This window comes from Schistocerca serialis, chromosome 3 (genome assembly GCF_023864345.2).
Source record: "Schistocerca serialis cubense isolate TAMUIC-IGC-003099 chromosome 3, iqSchSeri2.2, whole genome shotgun sequence".
Lineage (NCBI taxonomy): Eukaryota > Metazoa > Arthropoda > Insecta > Orthoptera > Acrididae > Schistocerca > Schistocerca serialis.
This window is the reverse complement of record NC_064640.1, coordinates 359,316,244-359,341,598: the sequence shown is the minus strand read 5'-3', so window position 1 is coordinate 359,341,598 and position 25,355 is coordinate 359,316,244. Positions and strand designations below refer to the sequence as shown.

Here is a 25,355-nt window from a genome sequence, read left to right as displayed (position 1 = left end):
AGACTCCGATGATATAGTTGCTGAACAGTTCAGAGAAGATTTGAGTCTTGTAACAAATAAATACCCCACTCATACAGTTATAGTTGGTGGGGACTTCAACCTTCCATCGATATGTTGGCAAAAATACTTGTTTATAACCAGTGGTAGGCAGAAAACGTCTTCCGAGATTGTCCTAAATGCTTTCTCCGAAAATTATTTCGAGCAGTTAGTCCACGAACCCACGCGAATTGTAAATGGTTGCGAAAACACAATTGACCTCTTAGCCACAAACAATCCAGAGCTGATAGAGAGCATTATGACTGATACAGGGATTAGTGATCATAAGGTCATTGTAGCTAGGCTCAATACCGTTTCTTCCAAATCCACCAGAAACAAACGCAAAATAATTTTATTTAAAAAAGCGGATAAAGTTTCACTAGAAGCCTTCCTAAGAGACAATCTCCATTCCTTCTGATCTCACTATGCAAATGTAGATGATATGTGGCTCAAATTCAAAGATATAGTAGCAACAGCAATTGAGAGATCCATACCTCATAAATCAGTAAGAGATGGAACTGATCCCCCATGGTACACAAAACAGGTCCGAACGCTGTTGCAGAGGCAACGGTAAAAGCATGCGAAGTTCAGAAGAACGCGAAATCCCGAAGATTAGCTAAAGTTTACAGATGCGCGAAACTGGGAATGGACTTCAATTCGAGATACCTTTAATGGGTTCCACAACGAAACATTGTCTCGAAATTTGGTAGAAAATCTGAAGAAATTCTGGTTGTATGTAAAGTACACAAGCAGCAAGACGCAGTCAATACCTTCGCTGCGCAGTGCCGATGGTACTGTTACTGACGACTGTGCTGCTAAAGCGGAGTTATTGAACGCAGTTTTCCGAAATTCCTTCACCAGGGAAGACGAATGGAATATTCCAGAATTTGAAACATGAACAGCTGCTAGCATGAGTTTCTTAGAAGTAGATATCTTAGGGGTTGCGAAACAACTCAAATCGCTTGATACGGGCAAGTCTTCAGGTCCAGATTGTATACCGACTAGGTTCCTTTCAGATTACGCTGATACAATTGCTCCCTACTTAGCAATCATATACAACCGCTCGCTCACCAATAGATCTGTACCTACAGATTGGAAAATTGCGCACGTCGCACCAGTGTTTAAGAAGGGTAATAGGAGTAATCCATTGAACTACAGACCTATATCATTGATGTCGGTTTGCAGTAGGGTTTTGGAGCATATATTGTATTCAAACATTATGAATCACCTCGAAGGGAACGATCTATTGATACGTAATCAGCATGGTTTCAGAAAACATCATTCTTGTGCAACGCAGCTAGCTCTTTATTCGCACGAAGTAATGGTCGATATCGACAGGGGATCTCAAGTTGATTTCGTATTTCTAGATTTCTGGAAAGCTTTTGACACCGTGCCTCACAAGCAACTTCTAATCAAGCTGTGGGCCTATGGGGCATCTCCTCAGTTGTGCAACTGGATTCGTGATTTCCTGTCAGGAAGGTCGCAGTTTGTAGTAATAGATGGCAAATCATCGAGTAAAACTGAAGTGATATCAGGTGTTCCCCAGGGAAGCGTCCTGGGACCTCTGCTGTTCCTGATCTATATAAATGACCTGGGTAACAATCTGAACAGTTCTCTTAGGTTGTTCGCAGATGATGCTGTAATTTACCATCTAGTAAGGTTATCCCAAGACCAGTATCAGTTGCAAAGTGATTTAGAAAAGATTTCTGTATGGTGTGGCAGGTGGCAGTTGACGCTAAATAACGAAAAGTGTGAGGTGATCCACATGAGTTCCAAAAGAAATCTGTTGGAATTCGATTACTCGATAAATAGAACAATTCTCAAGGCTGTCAATTCAACTAAGTACCTGGGTGTTAAAATTACAAACAACTTCAGTTGGAAAGACCACATAGATAATATTGTGGGGAAGGCGAGCCAAAGGTTGCGTTTCATTGGCAGGACACTTAGAAGATGCAACAAGTCCACTAAAGAGACAGCTTACACTACCCTCGTTCATCCTCCGTTAAAATATTGCTGCGCTGTGTGGGATCCTTACCAGGTGGGACTGACGGAGGACATCGAAAAGGTGCAAAAAAGGGCAGCTTGTTTTGTATTATCACATAATAGGGGAGAGAGTGTGGCAGATATGATATGCGAGTTGGGATGGAAGTCATTTAAGCAAAGACTTTTTCGTCGCAGCGAGATCTATTTACGAAATTTCAGTCGCCAACTTTCTCTTCTGAATGAGAAAATATTTTGTTCGGCCCAACCTACATAGGTAGGAATGATCATCAAAATAAAATAAGAGAAATCAGAGCTCGAACAGAAAGGTTTGGGTGTTCATTTTTCCCGCGCGCTGTTCGGGAGTGGAATGGTAGAGAGATAGTATGATTGTGGTTCGATGAACCCTCTGCCAAGCACTTAAATGTGAATTGCAGAGTAGTCATGTAGATGCAGATGTAGATGTATAGGTCGCAACCTTATCTGACTCCCTTCTCAACCACTGCTTCCCTTTCAAGCCCCTCAACACCTACATCTGCCGTCTGATTTCAGTACAAGTTGTAAATAGCCTTTTGCTCACTGTATTTTACCCCTGATACTGTCAGCATTTCGAAGATATAATTTCAGTGAACATTGTCGAAAGCTTTCTCTGTGCCTATAGTTGTTATAACTAGATTTGTCTTTCCTTAACCTATCTTCTAAGATAAGTGATAGGTCAGTACTGCCTCATGTCTTCATACATTTTTCTGGAATCCAAACTGATCTTTCACAAAGTTGGCTTTTCACAGTTTTTACATGCTTTTGTAAATAATTCATGTTAGTATTTGCAACTATGACTTATTAAACTGATAGTTTGGCAATATTCACACCTGTGAGCACCTGCTTTCTTTGGAATTTGAATTATATTCTTTTTGAAGTTTGAGGGTATTTCACTTGTCTCATACATCTTGGAAACCAGGTGGAAGAGTTTTGTCATGGCTGGCTCTCCCAAGGCTATCAGTAGTTCTGAGAGAATGTTGTATACTCCTGGGGCCTTGGCTTTTATTTATTTATTTATTTTTTGACTTATGTCTTTCAGTGCTGTATCAGATTTTTCTCACAGTATCATATCTCTCATCACACTTTCAACTATGTCCTCTTCCATTTCTATAAAATTGCTTTCAAGTTCATCTCCTTGGTGTAGACCCTCTATATACTCCTTCCACCTTTTGCCTTCCCTTCTTTGCTTAGGACTGGTTTTCCAGTTGAGGTCTTGATGTTCGTACAGCTGCTTCTCTTTTCTCCAAAGGCCTCTTTAATTTACCTGTAGGCAGCATGAGTGAAATATGCTTCTAAATCCTTACATTTGTCCTCTAGCCATTCCTGTTTAGCCATTTTGGACTTCCTGTAAGTCTCACTTTTTAGACATTTGTATTCCCTTTCACCTGCTTTATTTGCCACATTTTTATATTTTTCTCCTTTCATCAATTAAATTTAATAAGAGTGTCATATAATTGTAGAAAAATAAATGGTGCAATAAAGCAACACAAGGAACCCTACAAACAAATCAAGAGAAAACCAAAGTAGGAAAAGAAGAATTCTGCTCCAAAATACCAGTGTGGGAGGAGTGTAAGCCAGCAGCTACAGGAAAAACCATGATCTGGATGATATCAACCTATCTGTATTTTCTGTAATTTAATCAAACATCCATTAGTAGATACCCAAATCCATCAGTCCTATGGGTATACTTATCTTTGTTGATACCATTTCATCCAGAGTTGGAGGTCCATGGCCTCGTTTGGTGTTAGAGGTGGTATATTGTTGTCTAAATAACAAACAAAAAACTTTCATAAATGTTTTTTTTTGTTTATCCTGCACAAATAAAATCATATGTCTGATTCGTCATAATATGATTACCATTAGTGATGCCACCAAAATATTATTAAAAAGGAACATTCAGTGAAACACTTACTGTTGGACCGACCACTATCTGTTACTGCCAATACCCTCTGATACTCTGCCCAGCTTCAGCTGAGGTAGTTTCTTTTGTAATGGCAACTAGTTGGCATCATTGCTAGGGTATCAACCAAACTGTACACATTATTTACCAAATGAGTTTCAGTACCTATTATTGTGATGATGAATAAGGACTGGTTTTTGGTCATGAGAGAGTCAGTCAACAACTGAGTTTCAGATGAGGAACTTGTGATGGTTAGAACGACACCAATAGGCTGTGTGTTAAACCAATGACAGTGTCTGCTCCATATGTATCTGATTATTCCGAAATAACTGTGGACATTGTGGGTATGTTTTTACTTCACATAGACATTCAACAGTAAACTATTGTAGCAGTAAGTGGATGTTCCCCTGCAAACTATTAATGAGGCTAATCAAAAGTTAAACAATAATGCACAGACCATATAAATGCGTATATGGGGGGTTGTGAAAAGTGAAAGTAAAAGACTGTGAAATGCAACTGTGCATCTGTCGGCTACATCACTTATAATAGACAGCAGTTCCACATCCAACCCCACTTTCTTCAGACAGTATGTCGACACCAAGGACAACAAACAAAGAAAATAAAGCAGGCGAACCACTACAGCTTGTAAATCAAATTATCTGTTACAATTACTGATAAGAAACACAAAACTTAAATTTCTAAAATAAATCTATTTTTAAACATGAAAAACAGTGATTATATACAAATTAAGTCAGAGATACAGAAGTAACATGAATGAATTGATACTTCAAGCAAATTTTGAGGAAGCTCATAGAGGTACTGCTCCTCTGTTTTTGTTCCCTACTCTTCCCTTCTTCAAAAGTGTGTATTACCCTTTCAGGCATGCTCCTGATGAATGCTGAAATAACCTCTTGAGGATTCATAATATGAAAGTGTGCTTCATCCAAGAAGTCTTGCACAATACTTGCAACATGTGGCCATGTGCTGTAATGTATTTGTGTAAAACCAGCACCAGTACATAGTGCAAAATACACGACATGCTCTGAAAGGATTCTCTCCACATAGTGATTTGCTGTAATGCTCCAACAGTCCACAAAGACCAGCTCTGTCCTTGCAGTCATACTGTTTCCTGCCCAGACCATCATAACCATCCTGAAAAGGCATCTTGAATGAAAATGTGCAAATGAATGCCTCTCACCAGGCCTTCTCCAAATTCTCTCTCTACAAACAGGTGACCACAGGCCGTATAATTACTCACCAGTTAACAACACTTGCTATTATTATTGTACTTTCCAGTTGTGGTGTGAGTGGTTCCGTCACTAACCTTGACCACTCAAACTTGATAAAGTTGATTTTGTGTTTCAACTGTGGAGATGTGATGGTTACAGAGAATTTGAAGTTGTAAGAAGTGGTAATCACTTCTATGTGTTGCTCTTTGTGGACTGGATGCTGGTTTCCTTGTGTGGCTTCTAGTACTTTGCTATCGATCTAGAAATTGTAGAAGGTGTAGTTTTCAACACTTCTGCAATGTAATGCGTACTTCAACCATCTTTCATCAAAGCAACATGATCTGTACCATCTTTATGGCTTATTTCAGCGTGTTTACTCCAGGGAGCTGATTACAATAATCACAGAAAAATCTTACGATGATGTGTGACTGAAAGGGGAACAATAAAAGGTTCAGCAATAAGTACTACTAGAGCAGGATAACATTATTGTCTTTAAACTAGTGATGTTTTTTTTTCAGGTTGTGCAGGAACAAACAATTGAGGAAAGTGTGACAAAAAAATCATAGCTTCGTTGTTTCCCCCCAAAGCAGTGTCAATGACATACCCCACCTAAAAAATAGGATAATGTGGTATGCTTTGATTAAATATATAATTACACATGTTGCATTTTTCGTACTACTCAGTGTACATACTTTGATGTGAGGTGGGCTCACATCATATAATAACTAAACTTGCTCATTTTCACTTACGGATGTCAAAAATTGTTATATTTTGTAATTACTGCAGTAAATGAAAAATAAACACTTACATAATTTCATACTGTGCTGAAAGCCAGTTTCAATGTGCAGCAAAATAAAAATCTGGGTCCCTCATATATTGCCAGTTCTGTTCATATGCAAATCATGTTTATATTATATTTCTTGAACTGGTCTGACATGAGTACAATAGGGCTAAACATACAAATACAATAATCACTACTAGTACAAAAATGCCATGCTAAAAATTTGACACAATATTGTTATTTATGTCAAATGGTTGCATTGGGTTACGAGAGCACAAATCTGAAATTGAGGTATGTCTACTCAAAGTATTCTAAAAGTCATTAATACATTTCTATCAATGTTTTGATTCATTAATATTATATAAAACTTCGTATTTTAGGTACAAGTAAAATTGGAAACATTTTTCTTCCTTTGCACACAATGGTTTCTTTCCTTTTTGAAATGTGAGTTCTGTGTTAAGTGTGTCTGTTGAGTATAAGCAACTGTTATTATGAATATGTGTGTGTGTGTGTGTGTGTGTGTGTGTGTGTGTGTGTGTGTGTGTGTGTGTGTGTGTGTGTGTGTGTAAGGGAGGGTGAAACTTGGTCCCAGCATATACCCTACTCCTCTCAAACAGCACTAAGGGGCCATTGGGTTTACATCATGACCAGATGGATGGATCACCATCAGTAGTCTCCTATGCTCATATGCCCTTACTCCATGAAACTATGGAAAAATTTGGATCTTATATCAGGACAGTAGCGCAATGTTTGGTGAGGAGGAGCTTAATGTTATTATCTCACCTCACCGTTCGAGCCAAATACAGGTGGCGAAAATTTCTTCTACCACCAGGATTTGAACCGGCTTACCTTGAGTTGAGCACACACCATCAGTAACATCAGCTATGGTGGCTGGTTATCTTTTATGTGTAACTGGTTGTCTGAAAATAGGGACCATAATCTCATATTTTGACTGAGATACTTCAATTATTTCAAAAGACTTTTTTATCAAGATTTGTGGAATTACTTCATGCTACCTATCCACCACAATAGCTATTGTTTCTCAGATAATAAGAGGTTGTTCTGAATTTCAAAAATAATTAATAATGGTTGGAATAACTTCTAAAAAGGGAGCCAAAAGCAAAAAATTTTATCAGGTGATAAAGGTTGACAGCGTAAATGTAAGTAAAATGACAGGTAAGAAAAGAGATAATTTCAAGCAATTTTATGGTTTAGCTGAAAGTGTGTGTCATATTACATCAAAGCTAATTTTAGCCACGTGCAAATTTGGATTATGATGAACATAGAATTTTCTGAATAAAATGTCCTCGGGTTTCCAACTGCGTCAATTGCTTAAAACTACACAAGCTTTCTGGCAAGCACTCTGTGGCCATTGTCAGGTGTTATAATTGCCAGTGGGATGTTGGTGCACCCTTATATATGCTAGCTGCTGGCTGTGACGTCACTGGTGCCCGTGACATTGCTATATATGGGCATGTTTTGAGTCAGCGTTCGATGGGCCCTCTTCAACTGCTCGATCGCTGGATCCCACTCAGTGCAGAACTGCAAGCCACCGTCTCAATTCAGGGTGTTAGCGGTAATTTTTATTTTAATAGCTTCCTTTATTAAACTGTCCCAGAAGCCATTAGTGTGAGCCACAACAGAGGTATCGTCAAATTTTATGTGGTGACTATTTTCTAACGCATGCTCAACTAACACAGATTTCTCTGGATAGCGTAGGCGATAATACCTCTCACGTTCTTTCCTGCATTGTTCCACAGTGCGCACTGTTTGTCCGATGTACTTCTGGCCAGACTCAAAAGGTATTTTGTAGACTCCAGGTGTTATGAGACCTACTGCATCTTTAACTGCTCTCAGTAATTGATGGATTTTCGTTAGAGACCTGAAGATTGATTTGATCTTGTGTCTTTTCAACAGGCGGCTTATCTTGCCCGACACAGAGCCACAGAATGGCAGCGAAGCAAGTTTCTTTTCCTGCTGTTCATCGGTGGTCTTATTCTGATTATTTCCCAGAAATCACTTCTTTCACTTAATGGGCGCTGTAAATGTTATTCCTGAAAACCTTGCGTAGGTGGCTCAGTTCATGTGGTAGATTTTCGTTGTCTGATATTATTCTTGCATGATGCACCAATGTTTGTAACACTGTGCCCTTCTGTGCTGGATGATGATGGCTGGTGGCTTGCAGGGACAGGTCTGTGTGGGTGGTTTTTCTGTAGACACTGTGGCCAAGGCACCGATTTCATTTACGGTGGACAAGGACGTTGAGGAAGTGGAATGCATTATCTTTTTCCACCTCTATGGTGAACTAGATATTACTGTTGATGCCATTGAGGTGTTCCAAAAACTCATCTAGTTTGTTCCGTCCATGTGGCCAAATGACGAACCTGCCGTCGACGTATCAAAAGAAACACTTTGGCCACAATGGCGCAGTATCAATGGCAATATCCTCAAAACTCTCCATGAAGAGGTTTGCAACAACTGGCGCCAACAGGCTACCCATTGCTACGCCATCTGTCTGATCGTAATACTGGCTGTTGTGCACGAAATAGGAGGACTTAAGAGTGTGCCTAAATAGCTCAACCAGGTCACTTACAAAGTACTGGGAAATTAGGTCCAAAGCGTCTTTGACAGGCGCATTCGTAAACAGTGCCACTACATCAAAACTGACCATAATATCATCCTCACTAAGGCATAGACAGTTGATTCTGCTGATAAATTCTACTGAGTTTTTTAATGATGTTAACAGTGTCCCACATGTGGAGCGAGGAGCTTGGCCAAGTACTTCGCCAAATTTTATGTTTGAGAACCTATTGTGGACACAACAAGGTGAAATGGTGTCCTGTCCTTGTGTATCTTTGGTAAACCATAAGCAGTAGGTGGTCTAGGCACCTGTGGGAGAAGATTCTTAACCACACTGTCTTCCCCTGAAGATCACTTAAGAAGTTCTGATGTTTTTCTTACTATTCTTGGTGTTGGTCATGTGGGAGCTTCTGGTAAGTATCTTTGTTCAGTAGCGCACAGATCTTCATATCATAGTCCTCGAACTCCATAATTATGGCAGCATTGCCTTTGTCAGCAGGAAGTACCACAATGCTTTCTTCATTATGTAGTGCTCGAAGGCTGTTGCGCTCAGCCCTGGTCATGTTGGATGCTGGTAACTTCGTCTTTGTCAGTATACGGCAGGTTTCTCGCCGTATTTCTTCCGCTGTTTCATGTGGGAGCTTGTGGACTGCCTGTTCAACACCACTTATTATTTCACAGACAGGAATGTCCCACAGTGAAGGTGCGAAATTAAGTCCTTTCTTAAGTGCCGACATTGCACCCGTGTCTATATCTCTCGCTGTCAAGTTGATGACGGTGTGTTCTAAAGATCTGTGGTCCCGTGCCATGTTGTTGTTGCGAAAGGTGGCTGATCTTTCCTTTCTGCTTCTCTGTAGTTCGTTTCTGTGCTGACGTCATTTGAGAAACCGTAGCATCGTCGACAGATTCCCAGTCCAAAGCTGTGAGTGTTCTTGATAACTGCAGCTGCAAGGCCATAAGGGCACGTCCATTTGCATCCAGCTGTTGCCTTGTGTTGTGAACCCTTTCTCATAATAATGCAAAGCTGGCAAGATGAAATAACCTCCTGGTGGCAGCGGTGTTGATATGATGAGATACCATAGCAAATTGTGGAATGGTCTTCTCATCGCGGCAGCGCAGTAGGAAGGACGTGAGACTCTGCATTCATACAATACAACTTTCTGTATGAAGCAATGGATTCAATGTCACACAATTGCTTAGAATTGACAAAAGGAGTGGACAACTCAGCAGAATTACTTCACAAGGGTACCAGGTCATATGTATAGTGTGATACCAAGTACTAGTCTTATCCAGGTATGAAATTCATACGACAAATGTTTTAAGGATTTTAGCAAATTTAAATATATTCTCATAGATTTTCTGTACTGGAAACTGCCTAGCTATAAACATAAAACACTGTTACAAAATATTTTATACTCTGGGCTTCCACTGCTGTTGAAAGGCATGATGTGTACATCTATGTTTACATATTTACTCCACAAGCCACTTTGTGGTGTGTGGCAGAGGGTACCCTGTACCACTACTTGTTATCTCCTTTTCTGTTCCACTCGCAAAGTTAGTGAAGGAAAAACGTCTGTCTATATGCCTCCATGTGAGCCCTAATTTCTCGTATTTTCGTGGTCCTTCCATGCAATGTATATATGTTGGCGGCTGTAGAATTGTTTTGCAGTCAGCTTCAAATGCCGGTTCTCTAAATTTTCTCAATAGTGTTTCTTGGAAAGAATGTCACCTTACCTATAGGGATTCCCATTTGAGTTCCCAAGGCATCTTCATAACACTTACATGTTGTTCGAACCTACCAATAACAAATCTATCCACCCTTGTCTGAATTCCTTGTCTCTTTCTTCAATCTGGCCTAGTACGGATCCCAAACACTCAAGCAGTACTCAAGAATAGATGGCACCAGCGTCCTATATGCAGTGAGCAGTACTCAAGGATAGATCGTACCAGCGACCTATATGCAGTCTCCTTTACAGTCCTAAAATTCTCCCAATAAACTGAAGTCAACCATTTGCCTTTTCTACCACATTTTGCACATGCTTGTTCCACCTCATATCACACACAATGTTACACCCAGATATTTAAACGACTTGACTTTGCCAAGCTGGATGCTAGTAATACTGTATCCAAACATTACAGGTTTATCTTCCTACTCATCTGCATTAACTTACAAATAATGGTTCAAATGGCTCTGAGCACTATGCGACTTAACTTCTGAGGACATCAGTCGCCTAGAACTTAGAACTAATTAAACCTAACTAACCTAAGGACATCACACACATCCATGCCCGAGGCAGGATTTGAACCTGCGACCGTAGCGGTCGCTCAGCTCCAGACTGTAGCGCCTAGAACTGCACGGTCACTATGGCCGGCTAATTTACATTTTTCCACATTTAGGGATAGCTGTCAATCATCACACCGACTGGAAATTTTGTCTAAGTCCTCTTGTATCCCCCGACAGTCACTCAACATCAACTTCAATACCTTACCATACACCATGGCATGCATCATCAGCAAACAACTGCAGACTGCTGCCCACCATATCCACCAAATCATTTATGTATATAGAGAACAACAGTGGTCCTATCACACTTCCGTTGGACACTCCTGACAGTACCCTTCTCTCTGATGAACGCTCACCATTGTGGACAATATACCACCTTTATTAACAGCCGGAAATGGGGCACTGTGTCACATGACTTCCAGAAATCTAGAAACATGGAATCTGCTGTTGCACTTTATCCATAGTTCTCAGTATATCATGTGAGGAAAGGGCAATCTGAGTTTTGCATGAGTGATGGTTTCTAATACCATGCTGATGTGTGGATGTAAGTTGCTTAGTCTCACGAAGGTTTATTATATTCGAACTGACAATATCTTTAAGGATTCTACAGCAAACAGCAGTTAGGGATATTGGCCTGTAATTTTGCTGGTCTGTTGTTTTACCTCTCTTATATACTGGAGTCACATGTGCTTTAGTCCAGTTGCTTGAGACTTCATGCTGGGCGAGAGATTCATGATAAATACAAGCTAGGTAAGAGGCCAATGCCACAGAGTACTCCTTGTAAAATTGAACTGGGATTACATCCAGACCTGGTGATTTATTTGTTTTTAAATCTTTAAGGTGCTTCTCTAGGCGAGGCATGCTTTTATTTCTGTCATCCATACATGAGTCTGTCCGATGGTCAAATGACAGTATACTTGTACAATTCTCATGTGTGAACAGTTTCTCAAATGTGCAATTTAATACTTTGCCTTTCATTTTGCTATCTTCAACTGCCACACCAAACTGGTCAACAAGGGACTGAATGGGAGTCTTAGACTTGCTTAATGATTTTACATATGATCAGAATGTTCTTTGGTTCTCTGCCAGATCTTTTACTAAGGTGTGACGGTGGTAGTTGTTGTATGCTTTGCCCATATACCTTTTCAGAGATGCAAAAATCTCTACTAACCTTCACATGTCATCGTTTGTTCATCCCCATTTGAACCTAGAGTGCAACAGTCTTTGCTTCCTCAGCATCTTACAAATTTTGTTGTTGAACCATGGTGGGTCTTTTCCATTCTCTATCCACTTACTAGGCATGTAATTCTCCAGATCACGATCTATAATCTGCTCAAACTTTGCACATAATTTCTGTTCACCATCTTACTGGTAGTAAGTGATGCCAATTCACTGTCTAAGTAATACATTAATAACTGCTTATTTTTGCTGTCTAGCAGAAACACTCTCCTAGCCTTCTTGTAGATTTATTAACTTTTCTAATCATAGTTGCTATAATGACATAATGATCACAAATCCGTTTCTATACTGACATTGTCGATAAGATTCCGTCTATTTGTAGCTACAAGGTCAAAGATATTTCCATTTTGAAGGGGTGTGAGCTGGCTGCTCAAGACAATTTTCAGAAAATGTGTTCAAAAGTATTTCGTATGATTGTCATCCTGTACCCCCTGCAACGAATCCACAGACATCCTAGTGTATAATCAGCAGGTTAAAGTTGAGTACAACCAATATTGCACGATCTGAGTATTTATGCAGAATTGACCCTAGGCTTTCTTTGAAGGAGCCTAGAACTGCCACAGTGGAATCAGGTGGCTAGTAAAATCATCCAACAATTAACTTACTTTCACCTGCAGCTACACTCGACCATATGACTTCACTGTCACACTCATCTTTGACCTCAACAGAGACAATATTTTTGTCAACTGCAATGAAAACTACCCCTCCTATGGCCTCTAATCAGTCTTTCCAATATACATTCTCAGAGCTTTCCACTTCAGCTTTCAGCCAGCTGTCAGTCCCTAAGAATAATTTGAGTGCGAGAACTTTCCTGGAGGACAGTAAGTTCGGGAACTTTATTTCAAATACTTTGTCAGTTTGCTGATAAAATTGTGACAGTTGAAGTGTATTTATTTGGAACACCGTTTGACTTCCCTTTCTGTGAATTATATGGCTAATGCCTAGCCTAAAAAACTCCCATGTGCATTCCACAAGTAATCTGCTAATCAAGTAGCTGCTGCCTTTGTGTAGTGCACCTCTGACCTATCAAGGGGAGTCCTACAAATCCCCATACGATAATGCAGTTCTAGAAATCTGCAGCCATGACCATCACAGAATCAATGAAGCATTTGGTTGAAGCCCTCCACTTGGCTCCAAACCAAAGGACCCTGTTCAACTCTGGGAACAATGCTGCAAATTCAAGCTCTGCTTGTATCCCACAGCTGAGGCCAGCAGTCTTCACAACCTCCGCCAGCTGCCTTTAGGAACTGATGATTGCCTCAGAAGCCATGCGACAGGTGTCATTGGTGCCAACATGAGCCACCAGAAAGGCCACCTCTACACTCTGGCAGAAATACGGAGTGTACATTGGCTACTTGCCTAAGGGGCTCCAGAACGTGCCTATCTTTGGAGCTCCCAGTAACCAGTAAACTCCTCCCCTGTGTGCCTGCTCAGACTGTTCTGAAGGAGTGGCCACCTGTCCACTCACAGGATAAGTGGGCAAGGCCATGCAGCCAGTCTCCACATTCTCCCTCTGCCTCGAGCGACATGAACGCATTACCACTACCCCCCACCCTGTTGTGAGGTTGGATCCTCCACATTGTGTGCACTACGATGTGCCTCAGAAGCAGAGCCACGGACAAAACAAGTCACACTTTAGGTGTCCCATGCAATGTGTCAGATTGTCAGCCATTGGTACACCCTGAGGCTGCAGTCTGAAGGTGACTGACCGTAGCCAACAGCACATTCAGTTGTTCGCAAACTGCGGCCAGCTCCTCCTGCATCTGCACACAGCAAGTACACATCCTAGTAAGACTAACTGAAGAAGTGAACTACAAAAGCAGACAATCCTAGATATGCAACTTGCTATCCTCCTAATGTGTCACCAATGGATGCTGACGCGTTAAATAGTTACGTAGCTGGCTGTTCAGTTTGCAACTACTGCACTAAAGACTGAATGAATTTACACTTACAAAAACGCAAGATCAACCCTCTTAAACCCAGAAACTCACCCGAAATTTAATAAATATACTACATCAAAAACATGGGAAAGAATAAACACTTAACTTACCGCTCTGTAGATGGATTTGTATCACAGCTGAGTGCTGGAGCCTGACTGACTGGCTTGCTAAATGAATAGATGGTTGCTTTCAAAACAAAACAAATGAGCAACTAATGCACTAAAGACTGAATGAATTTACACTTACAAAAACATGAGATTAACCATCTTAAACAGAGAAACATGCACGAAATTTAATAAATATGCTATGTGGAAAATGCAGAAAAGGATAAACATATACCTTTCGGCTCTGTAGATGAACTCATATTACAGCAGAGTGCTGGAGTCAGACTGGTTGGCTTACTAAATGAGCAGATGATTGCTTTCATAACAAAACAAACGAGCAACTAATGTGCTACAGACTGAATGAATTTACACTTACAAAAATGTGGGATTAGCCCTCTTAAAGAGAGAAACACACACAAAATTTATTAAATTTGTTACATGGAATACGCAGTAAAGGATAAACACTTGAGTTGCCATTCTGTAAACTGCCTTGTGTTAGGAATAATTCCACCAACAGCTGGTAAAATTGTTGTTTTATTGACACACAACTGGCTGCATCATCAGGAACATCAGTGTTAAAAGGTCATAGGTGTAACCATCACTTCTAGTCAAGATATACTGTTCAGTGAATATTGCCTACATTACATTGGCATACAAAGCGTGACAAAGACATGATCCATTAAAATCATACAAATTATTTGTGGATAGATCATGTAGTTATAGAGCCATGTTTTAAAATTTACCTGCATTGACGTGATGGCAGGGCAGCTTAGTGTTGAGAAGAGTAAAAGTATGAAACTTCCTGGCAATTTAAAACTGTGTGCCCGACCGAGACTCGAACTCGGGACCTTTGCCTATTGCAGGCAACTGCTCTACCATCTGAGCTACCGAAGCACAACTCACGTCTGGTACTCACAGCTCATTCTGGAAAGTAAAAGTAGTTCGAAAAAGTGACTAAGATGGAGTATGCATGTAGACAATACTCGCTGAACAGTATATCTTGCCTCCATGTAAGAATTTAATGTTATACTAAAATTTCATTTATTTGATTCACCAAGAGTTCTATAGATTTTCAAAACAGAATACTTTTTCACAGCTTGAATTATTTCTCTTTCTATTAATATTTGCTGAGCATATTAGTAGCCAGCAAATAACATAGACAGACTCTTGTCTGTCAAACACGTTATGTATTGTCAAGACACAGCAATGTTATTACATACTTGAGTGATGCTGTTCTTAATAAGACTGTGTTTCTCATTCCATGCAGCTTTGAAGGTGGATTCAGTTACCGACAAAGTGATTCAGGGTCTGAACAAATACTGTTGTCACCAGTTCTCCAGTTTCCTCCAGAATCTGTGACAAACATATACAAGAAAATAACAGAGGAACATCTTGTAATAGATGTAGAAGGTAAAGATATTTTAAATTAATCTGTGTTTTTGAATTAATAAATGTTATGAGCTTGTGATTTATTATAATTATTTAACTTTCTACTGTTTCTGATATTATAGGTTTTGAGAAACTACATATTCTGGCCCCTAAGAGAGATTCAGTTAAGTTACATATGCTCCAGCCTATTAAAAACAACACAAGATATTATATAATTGTTTGTGTGGATGTTCATCAGAGGCACCGTAAGGTTACTGTGAGATCTCCTTTGCAGGTGTGCTATTTTCTGTGAAAACATTAGCATTCTTTAGGCTAAAGGAATGTGGGAATGTGTGGCCTTGTGTATTATGTAAAAGATGTTAATAAATAGAAAATAACACTGTCTGACACCAGCTACAATTAATATTGATCAATTTCAGATAAAAAATGAAACTTCATATGCGATGGGCTTGTACTATAAGAAGTCTGTTGTGGAAAGTATTGGTGTGCAGCATGTAGGGGAAGTTACTAATCCATTTGAAGATTCTATTCGAGTAACAATAATTGAACCAGATGGTGTATTTAATGTTCCACTGTACATAGCATACCACTGCAAACTACATGTTCTTCCTGCATATGTAGAGTAAGTAATGTCCTTAATGTATGGTACTGTATGCTTGTAAACTATTTCAGGTCCTAATTTACAGACTTTCTTATGTTAATACTTTAGCAGCTATAATGTCAGTGAAGTGGGACTGTGTTGGCAAGAAATGGCATCTGATCTTAATATACCAAAAGATGTGTTTTGCATGCCAAAAGAAGAAAAGGATGTAACAGTATTTTCATTAAGGGTTTGTATAATTATTTATTCATCAGTTTACTTTTGTAGCTGAGTATTACTGCAATATTGATATCATAATCTGTAGATTACAGGTATGTATAATGTCATTTTCTTTTTAAGGCCGTGTGCACTGAGGGACAACAGATTAACAGAATCTCACGATCAGTCCCTAACTATTTTATCAGGCTTGTTCCTCCACTTGCATTATACAACTTTTTGCCATATGCTATTGAAGTAAAGATACCAAGCATTAAGTATGAAGTTCGTATAGAAGCTGGTGAGAAGACCAATGTTTATTTCCTCAATTTGCTGAAGATGCATAAAATTTGTGTGGAGGTGAGTGCTAGTCTACCTAATGGGACACTTATCAGTAATTCAATGCTGATAGAAATAATGATTTGAGTTTTAGTTATTGAATTAACAGTTGTTGTATTGTATTGTATTGAACTGGGGACCTAGAAATGATGTAGACACTTCGTCCTTGCCATAGCCTGCAGTGGTACACAACCCCAAAACATGGAACAGGGTACAGCAGTCCACTCACCCTACTGCCGCCCCACACCCAACCCTGGCTTATTGTGCAGTTTCAATCACCGACACTGTGTAACTGAGGCGGAATAAGGGGAACCAGCCTGAATTTGCTGAGGCATATGGAAAACCACCTTAGAAACCATCCACACATTGGCTGTCTCATCAGACCTTCACACCAATCTGCTGGGCAGATTCATGTCTGGGACCAGCATGCCTTCCTGCTCGAAAAGCAAACAGTAGTTATAATATCTAAATACTCAAGTTAAAAAGGTAGTGAAAACTATGACAGCGTGCATATTATCCATATTCTTTTTCTTAACCTTTAGTATGGAAAACACAACTATCTTTATGTTGTGTCAGAAAAAGTATGATCTTTGTTTTATACCTCATATAAAATACTTAATTAATTTGATAACTGCCATCCTGATCTAACAAATGTTTCAATGTTTTACGTAAAAACATGAGAAACATCATATACAAAGATTTACAAATTATGCCTATCATCAGTGAAGTGTGGCTTCATCACATTTTATCTGTCCATAATACTTTGTACAGACCCAAAAAAAAGAAAAAAAGAAAAAAAAAATTTGCAACATTCAAATATGGTGCAGAGAAGACTGTTGTAGTACTGTATGAAAGCCCTACTGTTGGAGCTCTGAAATAACTGTATAGCACACTCTATTTGCCAGCATCCACTGATTTCTCCCAGTTATTAAGAAGTGAAGAACAAGGAATATTTGTATGTATGCTACAAAACATCATATTTACTTTGAATAATGGGAAAAAGTGAAGTGGAAAAAGTATCAGTCAGATTACTGAGTGACTAAAGATGTAAAATTTGCTTGAGCACAACTGGATATAAGTATGAGATATATGGCAGTTATACTTTCAGAAAGATATGTTCTAGAGAAGTTAAGCTCCAGAAAATGTGTTAAAGTACTGTGAGATAGCAGGTCGTTGGCTGCAAAGTGAATTATTCCATGACAAGAAAACAGATCACATCTTCAGGGAAGGATTAAAAGAACAATATAGCGCAGCTGAATAAGATAAAATAACGTAATATAAACAAATTTGTTAGGCAGTACAAGTATTCACTGTTGATATTTAATAATCAGTATGACTTTTTTATCAATGAGATTGTGTTATTTAGTGTCATGTATAGTACTCAAACACTTTTTTAAAGGTTCAGTTCCATGATTAAAATACAGAAATGAGTTACATATTGTAAAATGATAGACAGTGATGAGCTGCTGACCATCATAAAGATTAACAACTACATAGCTTTCAGAAAGAAACAAAACTGTTCACACACATAATTTAAATTTATTTCTTACATTTTAATTATGATTAATAGCATCTGTTAAACCTAATATAGAACACATTCATGTAAATCCTATGGTTATTAATGATGTGGATTCTACACACAATCCAAAGTCTACATCAATATGACCTGAAATTTACAGTAATAATGGTTTTAACAAAAATGAAAATTAAAACTTTTCCAAAATGAGTGTATCTGTTGAACAGAATATTAAAAGTACAGCTTTAGAATTATTTCTCAATCCTTGACAATGGAAGACAACAGGTTTTATTGTGGTATGTTTCAAGCAATTGCTAACTTTTCTAATGCTATTTACTATGGTATAGGTTGATTATTTTGCTTCCATTAACTATTGCATTGATAATAAACTTGAACAGTAATGCCAGTTTCTAATTGTTAGGTTCCAGTTTATCTTGGGATTCCATGGTCAGGCTCTTTTAGCCTTACAGCTGATTTAGAGGAAAAAACAATAACAATGGCAACAGAGTTTGATACTGAAGGTGGAAATAAGCAACTAGGACTAAACCTGAAGGTAGACAGAAGTGACACCTGTGACATGCTGTTGCATGCACCATATTGGATCATCAATAAAACTGGTCTTCCCCTTCAAATAAAGGTAACTGTACACTTAAATTCTAACTAACAATAAATATTTAATTTTCTTCTATCATAAATTTTCAGACATCATTGGATAGTAATGTAATTCCACATTAATATAGATCAACAACAAATGCTTCACCTTTGAAGAAGCTATTTTACCTAGAAAGTGTGAAACTTTTCATCTCATTTGATTCTCACTATGTTACTTATTAAAACTTTCACAGATCATACACTGGTTGATCTTTCCATTTTTTCAGACATTTAATATGAACTTTAACTTTCTCTTTACTTAGTTTATGAATTATATTTACATATTATTCATAATACACTTCTAGGTATTATTTACATTTTGTTCATAATACACATTATTTGATTATTTTGAGTTCTGTAGATCCCTATGAAAATCTATCTCTGAATATATAAGAGTCAAATTTTTACAAATTATTTTTAAGTGCCCAAGTACATTGGTTTTATCAGACAAATAACAGGAACAGGTAAGCTAACATACAACATTACATATGAGCTATAATACTTGACTTCTGAATGAATATACAGTTATAGATACAGATATACATATATTTCAGCTTTAAATTACACTGCAGATAGACAAAGAATGATGACTAGGCCATAAAACCACAAAAATGGATTTGAGCATAATCAGGAGGTATTATGCATTTTGGCTTAGAAATTCATCTATACTATAAGATCCATCTAGAAGGAACTGCCTCAGCTTTTCTTTAAACTTGGGTATGTTTCCAATTACTTGTTTGCCGGTCAATGTGGCCGAGCGGTTCTAGGCACTACAGTCTGCCACCACGCGACCGCTATGGCCACAGGTTCGAATCCTGCCTGAGGCATGGATGTGTGTGATGTCCTTAGGTTAGTTAGGTTTAAGTAGCTCTAAGTTCTAGGGGACTGATGAGCTCAAAAGTTAAGTCACATAGTGCTCAGAGCCATTTTTGAGCCAACTAGTTGTTTAATTATTGGTGGAAGGCCGTTAAAAAATTTGGGTTCCACTGTATAAAATTCCCTTCTGTACTGTGCTCTCTGTTTTTAGATTATTATGAATATCAAGTTCTATTCTGGAGTTATGATTATGGTACAAACTATTTGTTGTAAATAAGCTGCTATATTTTGAAACAGAGCACACCAGGGGGAAAAAAATACTGAACAGTTGTTGTAAAGATTTGAATATCTCTAAATAGATTTCTGCATGAGTGCTTCAGATGTACTCCACATGTAATTCTTATGGCTCACTTCTGGGTGTGGAACACTTTTCTTGCTTTTGGTTGATTTCCCCAGAATATTACATCTAGGCCATAAGTTGATGGAAATAGCAAAAGTATGCTGTTTTTATTGGGGTCATCTCCCAAATGTCTGATGTTATTCTCAAGGCATATGTTGCGGAGCTTAACCTTTTGCACAGATCTGGACTATGGTAATGCCACTTCAGTTTGCTGTCTATATGCAGACCCAAGAATTTGAACATAATTTGTTTTTTTTAGATTGATGGAAAGACCATAAGCTTCAAAAAATTTTGTCATATCTGCAAAAGCCGTATTTATTATCTCATTTGACACATTCCCCAAGGGATTATTAACTGCTGTGGTAGTGTCATCAGTGAGCATGATGATTTTCCCATGATCTGTGCATAGTGGCAAATCATTTACAAATATTAGAAAAAGAATTGGGCCCAATACTGAGCCGTGAGGTACTCCAGTGGCAATAGAGCCCCAGTCTGAAGACACCTGGCCACCATGCAATCCTTTCATGGTTGCTTTCTGCTTTCTACTGCACAGATATGATTCAAGCCATTTGCCTACTATTCCACTCATTCCTAGGGTGTTGGCTTTATTCAGGAGAATATGGTGACTTACACTGTCAAAAGCTTTTGAGAGGTCACAAAATATTCCAATGGTCAGTATATCATTATTTATGGATTCTAAAACATTGTCAATAATTGCATGTATTGCATCCTCTGTTGATTACCTTTTTGAAAGCCTAACTGGCTACTGCTGAGAGTACTGTATTTACTAAGATGCTCAACCATTCAGTTGTGCATCAGTTTCTCTAGTTCCTTAGAAAACACTAAAAGTAATGAAATGGGTCAATAATTTGTAGCATCAGTCTTTTCTCCCTTTTTATATGTCTTGTTTGTTTGCCTTCGTTCCATATTACACAGATTTACTTGCTAATATTCATGTTGATGTCTTCACATACCATTCTTTCTACAGCATCATTTTTCATTTTAATAAGATCCTTTGCATTTATGTAACCTAATCTTTTATGCCAATCAGATGCTGTGATCATTCCCAAAAAATCACTTCTTCTGTCAACAGTTAGCTTATACACACCATTAATCAGATCTGCAGTTGCAACTAGTTCCTTATGCTTGTTATGAATATTGCACTGATCACTATTAAGTTTAACAAAATTTCCTTGTTCAATAAACCTGCTCACAGAGAGCAAATTTGTAGTTAGTTCTGGAGCACACATAACATTTCTTACAGTAATATCAAAAAAGTTCTTCTAGACCACTGTTATTAAATCAACTTCTCCAGACTACAACAGTGGGATTTCTGTCTGATTTGCAGCCATCATCTTTTGAATGTTAACATCATTCACTTTGTTTTTTATCCATTCTTCATTTGCTGTGAGATGCACATGAGCACCTAAATCAACATATCAGTCACTTCTGTCAAAAGAGCCACTTATAAATATTGCACTGAAAAAATTTGAAGTTTTGTTTTGCCTTGTATCATTTTCACTGTCAGGGCACTTACTTTTAAAATGTTTTTGTTTCTTGCATTTATAGCAAACAATGTCCTTCCTGTTTTGGTTTCCCGCTGTATTTCCATTTCAGTGGGAAAACTTTGGTTTACTTTGCCAACTTTTGGTCCTAAAAGCGCTATCAGTCATGGTGACTTCTTCTTCCATGTCAGGAAGCATACTTTTGTTTGCATCCATTGTGATTGGAATTCCTGAGTGCTCAATTGCCATTATCATGGGATAATATTTTTCTGGAAATCCTGCTAGCAATAACGAACCAATCCATTCATCATTAATAGCAAAACCTGTTCCGTGTAATTTCTGACCATTATCTACTATCTGGTTCACATATCTCGTCATTGAATCAAATTTTTCAAATTTTTCCAGACATGTTGATATTAGTGTTCTGAGTAAATTTCTTCTTCTTGCAAAACCAGAGTCATAAAACATATACTTCAGTTTCTTCCACAAGTCCATTACCATTTTTGCTTCTCTTATTTGCTGCTGGATTTGTGACCGATAGGCTCTTCCAGCATGCATGGGTTATGGGGATACTTGTGGAACTCAAATCGGAATCCCCGGAGGGAAGACGAAATCGTTTTTGACGAACCTATTGAAATAATTTAGAGAACACCATTCGAAGCTAGCTGTCAACTGATTCTACTGCTGCCAACATACATTTTGCATAAGAGCCATGAAGATATGATACGAGAAATTGGAAGTTGGGGCTCATACGGAGGCACACAGAGCATTGATTTGCCATCTCTCTATTTGCGAGTGGAACACGGCAAGATATGACTAGTAGTGGTACAGGTTAACCTCCACCATGTCCCCTACAGTGGTTTACAGAATATGTATGTAGATGTAGCTGTAAAAGCTTGCCACACTTCTCCACTACGGTGTCTTCTCCATGGCATTATTACGATTCATGACACTTTTTGCAGTTCGCAACTTGCACAGTTTTATCAGTGCCACCTGAAAATAACAATTTCAGTCACTTGTTAAATTTATGTTCACTTTCTGATGAACAGCACTTTCTGTTGTTAAGACAAATTTGCAATAAATAGTTATTTCTGCCGCAAGTTATCCAAATGCGATCGGAATTTCCCACTCAAGGGATGCCATATGGAAGATCCTCTCACTTTACCAAACCTTCTGAATTGTTTCAATCTGGTTAACGAGTCCATAGAAGATGGTGTATGAGTATGATTAGCCTGCTTTTCCATCTGCTGTGATGAAGACAATCCGTCCTGGAAATATCTTATTGACTCATCGCATTGGATTTCTTCCTTCCTGTTTGGTCATGAAGCTCTCACGGTTGATGACCCTCACAGAAGCACTAGCTGCCCCATTGGATTCTCAGGAAAGTACAATTCTACGCTCTGTAAATCGAAGTGACGATGCAGAAAGCTACGTTACCTGGATACCATTATAATATGCTTATTTGCAAAAACATTGTAAACTGGTTATAGTGAAATGATAGATCACTTACTAATTCAAATCTAAGACTTTTCGATAGCACATTCTTATGACAGAACTCACTCGGAAGGCACCCCACATGCAACTGGCGAGTATGGCACGCAGTCGAGATTTTGTACTTACAATTGTGAAACATCATAACTATTTATACAAATTTGTTTGCTTGACCATGATTCATTTTTTTCTAGAAACGAATGATTTCTTGCGTAGTAATATTGATGTGGGTAAGTGCTTGTGACCGGTAGGCTTCTCCTAATACCTGTAGTGAAAAAGTGGCATTTATTAGTAAATGGTTATTAAACAAGATCACTTGCTTTGCACCAGAATTGCTGTGATTTCCCCAAATAGCCTGTGCTGATATACAGTACCTGTCTTTCTTACTGCTAACTACTGCACCACTCCTCACCATCTATAGGCAGCGCCAGATGGTCAGCAGTTATTTTAGCTAGCATGAGAACTGAAAGCTCTGCTACTGCGTTCTGCAGTTTGTCTCACTGAGTTCTAAGAATATCTGCAGAAGTGACAGAAAATGAAAATCTGGAAAATAAGGGAAAAAGACATTGCTCGAAAATGAGGGTAACTTACAAAGCGGAATGACTGACACATTTCAATGCAGTTAATATATAAATGAATCAGTGAGATGGAAAATGGATCATGTCCCAGAAAGGAGACACAAAGATAGTTTTACTGCACAATGGGTTTAAGAATGGTGTCATGGAGCTGGAATGTAGCAATTGTCCCCAGGCTGAAACAAATTACACCATTAGAACATGCTGTAGCCATTGTCTGTGATCAATAATCAACGTTGAATCTACAGGGAAGTCCGCCACCGTAGCTGAGTAGACTCCACACCGGCTTATCGTGCGGGAGGACCCGGGTTCGATACCTGGATGGGTTGGAGATTTTCTCCGCTCAAGGACTGGGTGTTTGTGTTGTCTTCATCATCATTGTTTTGTCCTCATCTTCGTCAAGTCACCAAAGTGGCGTCACCTCAAAAGATTGCCGCAGCCGAGTGTCCCAGTCTTCTTTTCATGTGTTGGGAGGGTTCCCCCATATTCCATCCATAGGGGATCAATATGCTCGAGGATTGTTCTTCATTTACAGTGTCTCATACCCAGAATGCCGCAGTGAGCAGGAGGATCTGCAAATAATGAACCTAAATAATTTGTGGAACACATTCTGTACTTCGGGTGGCGGCTGAAAGCTGCATGTGTCGTCATCAGTAGGGACCAATAGTCGAGTGTGCCTTTGTGAGCATTGCAAAATATATAATAAAGGGCCATGCCTTTTAGCCAGTTAATGGCATTTGTCCTGGTTGATGGAAAGTATACACCGACGGGGCGCAGTATATCAGCAGGGGAGAGAGACTCTGGCAATCGCTGCAAGAGTAATGCCAGCATGCGCTGCGTCAATAGCCAGCACTCACTGGTCATGCCACAAGTCAGGCGGTGTGCATCCAAGTCAGTGACTGAGCATGTCGGACACTGGGGGTCATCCGTCACATGAATGGAATGTAGCCTCTGACGAGTAGTGAACTTCCCATTCACAACCACGTACCACAACGAACGCACGGTTGTAGGTAGAAAAAGCGTGTGTACAGCTTGCCACAGCATGTTCCAGGCAACTTCAGGATGTCTGTGTGCAACCGTATTGATAGGTTACTGCTGTTGATAGAGGCGAGAATAGTCTTTTGTGCTGGGCAACCATGTTGACAGAAGGTCTGACCATCAAGAACTCTCTGATGTGGGTGAGTGCCGGTGAAATGTGTCCTGCAGAAACCGAGAGATGCAGAGAGTGTGGTGCCACTTCCGCTATCAGGATGCCCATCAGAGTGGCATGGGCAGAGGTCCATGTTCGACACGTAGTGTTGAGATAAAGCAATCGCACATGGCTGTCAACATGAATTAAACTGATACCACCCGCCCACAGCAGCAGTGTCAGAGTGGCGTATCGGACTTTAAAAACAAGGCCAGCACTTACGAAATGTCCATATGCTGCTTGAAATAGCCATCAAGGGAAGGACATGCACAAAATAGTTCAGTTTGGAGACAACATAGGTGTTAACATAACGCGTTCTGAGGAGCATATCCATGCGACACAATTTGTTTTCTTGCAGCAGAGCATCTGTCTGGTGTAGGAGCCAGTGGTACGTAGCCGTCACCATGCGGTGAACATTGCTATAGACCTGCACTCCTAAACATTTGAGTACGGGCATCTTGTCAAAGGGCACCGCGTGGGAAAGCCCCCCTCCAACATCCGTGTATTTTCTCTTCTTCATGTTGAAGATGCTCCCAGCAACCTCCCCGTACTGGCATAGCAAAAGTGGCGCTACCT

At 39.2% G+C, this 25,355-nt stretch overlaps 1 protein-coding gene across 1 annotated transcript in view; it reads left to right on the top strand.

The window, feature by feature from the left end:
* The window catches only part of LOC126470164 (intermembrane lipid transfer protein VPS13A-like), a 762,201-nt gene that overhangs the window by 514,835 nt on the left and 222,011 nt on the right, over positions 1 to 25,355 (top strand). Inside the window, exons 40-45 of the mRNA XM_050097791.1 lie at positions 15,380 to 15,522; positions 15,624 to 15,775; positions 15,921 to 16,123; positions 16,211 to 16,331; positions 16,442 to 16,657; positions 18,574 to 18,789. Coding sequence (XP_049953748.1) covers positions 15,380 to 15,522; positions 15,624 to 15,775; positions 15,921 to 16,123; positions 16,211 to 16,331; positions 16,442 to 16,657; positions 18,574 to 18,789 — 1,051 coding nt within the window. The remainder of the gene's footprint in view (positions 1 to 15,379; positions 15,523 to 15,623; positions 15,776 to 15,920; positions 16,124 to 16,210; positions 16,332 to 16,441; positions 16,658 to 18,573; positions 18,790 to 25,355) is intronic.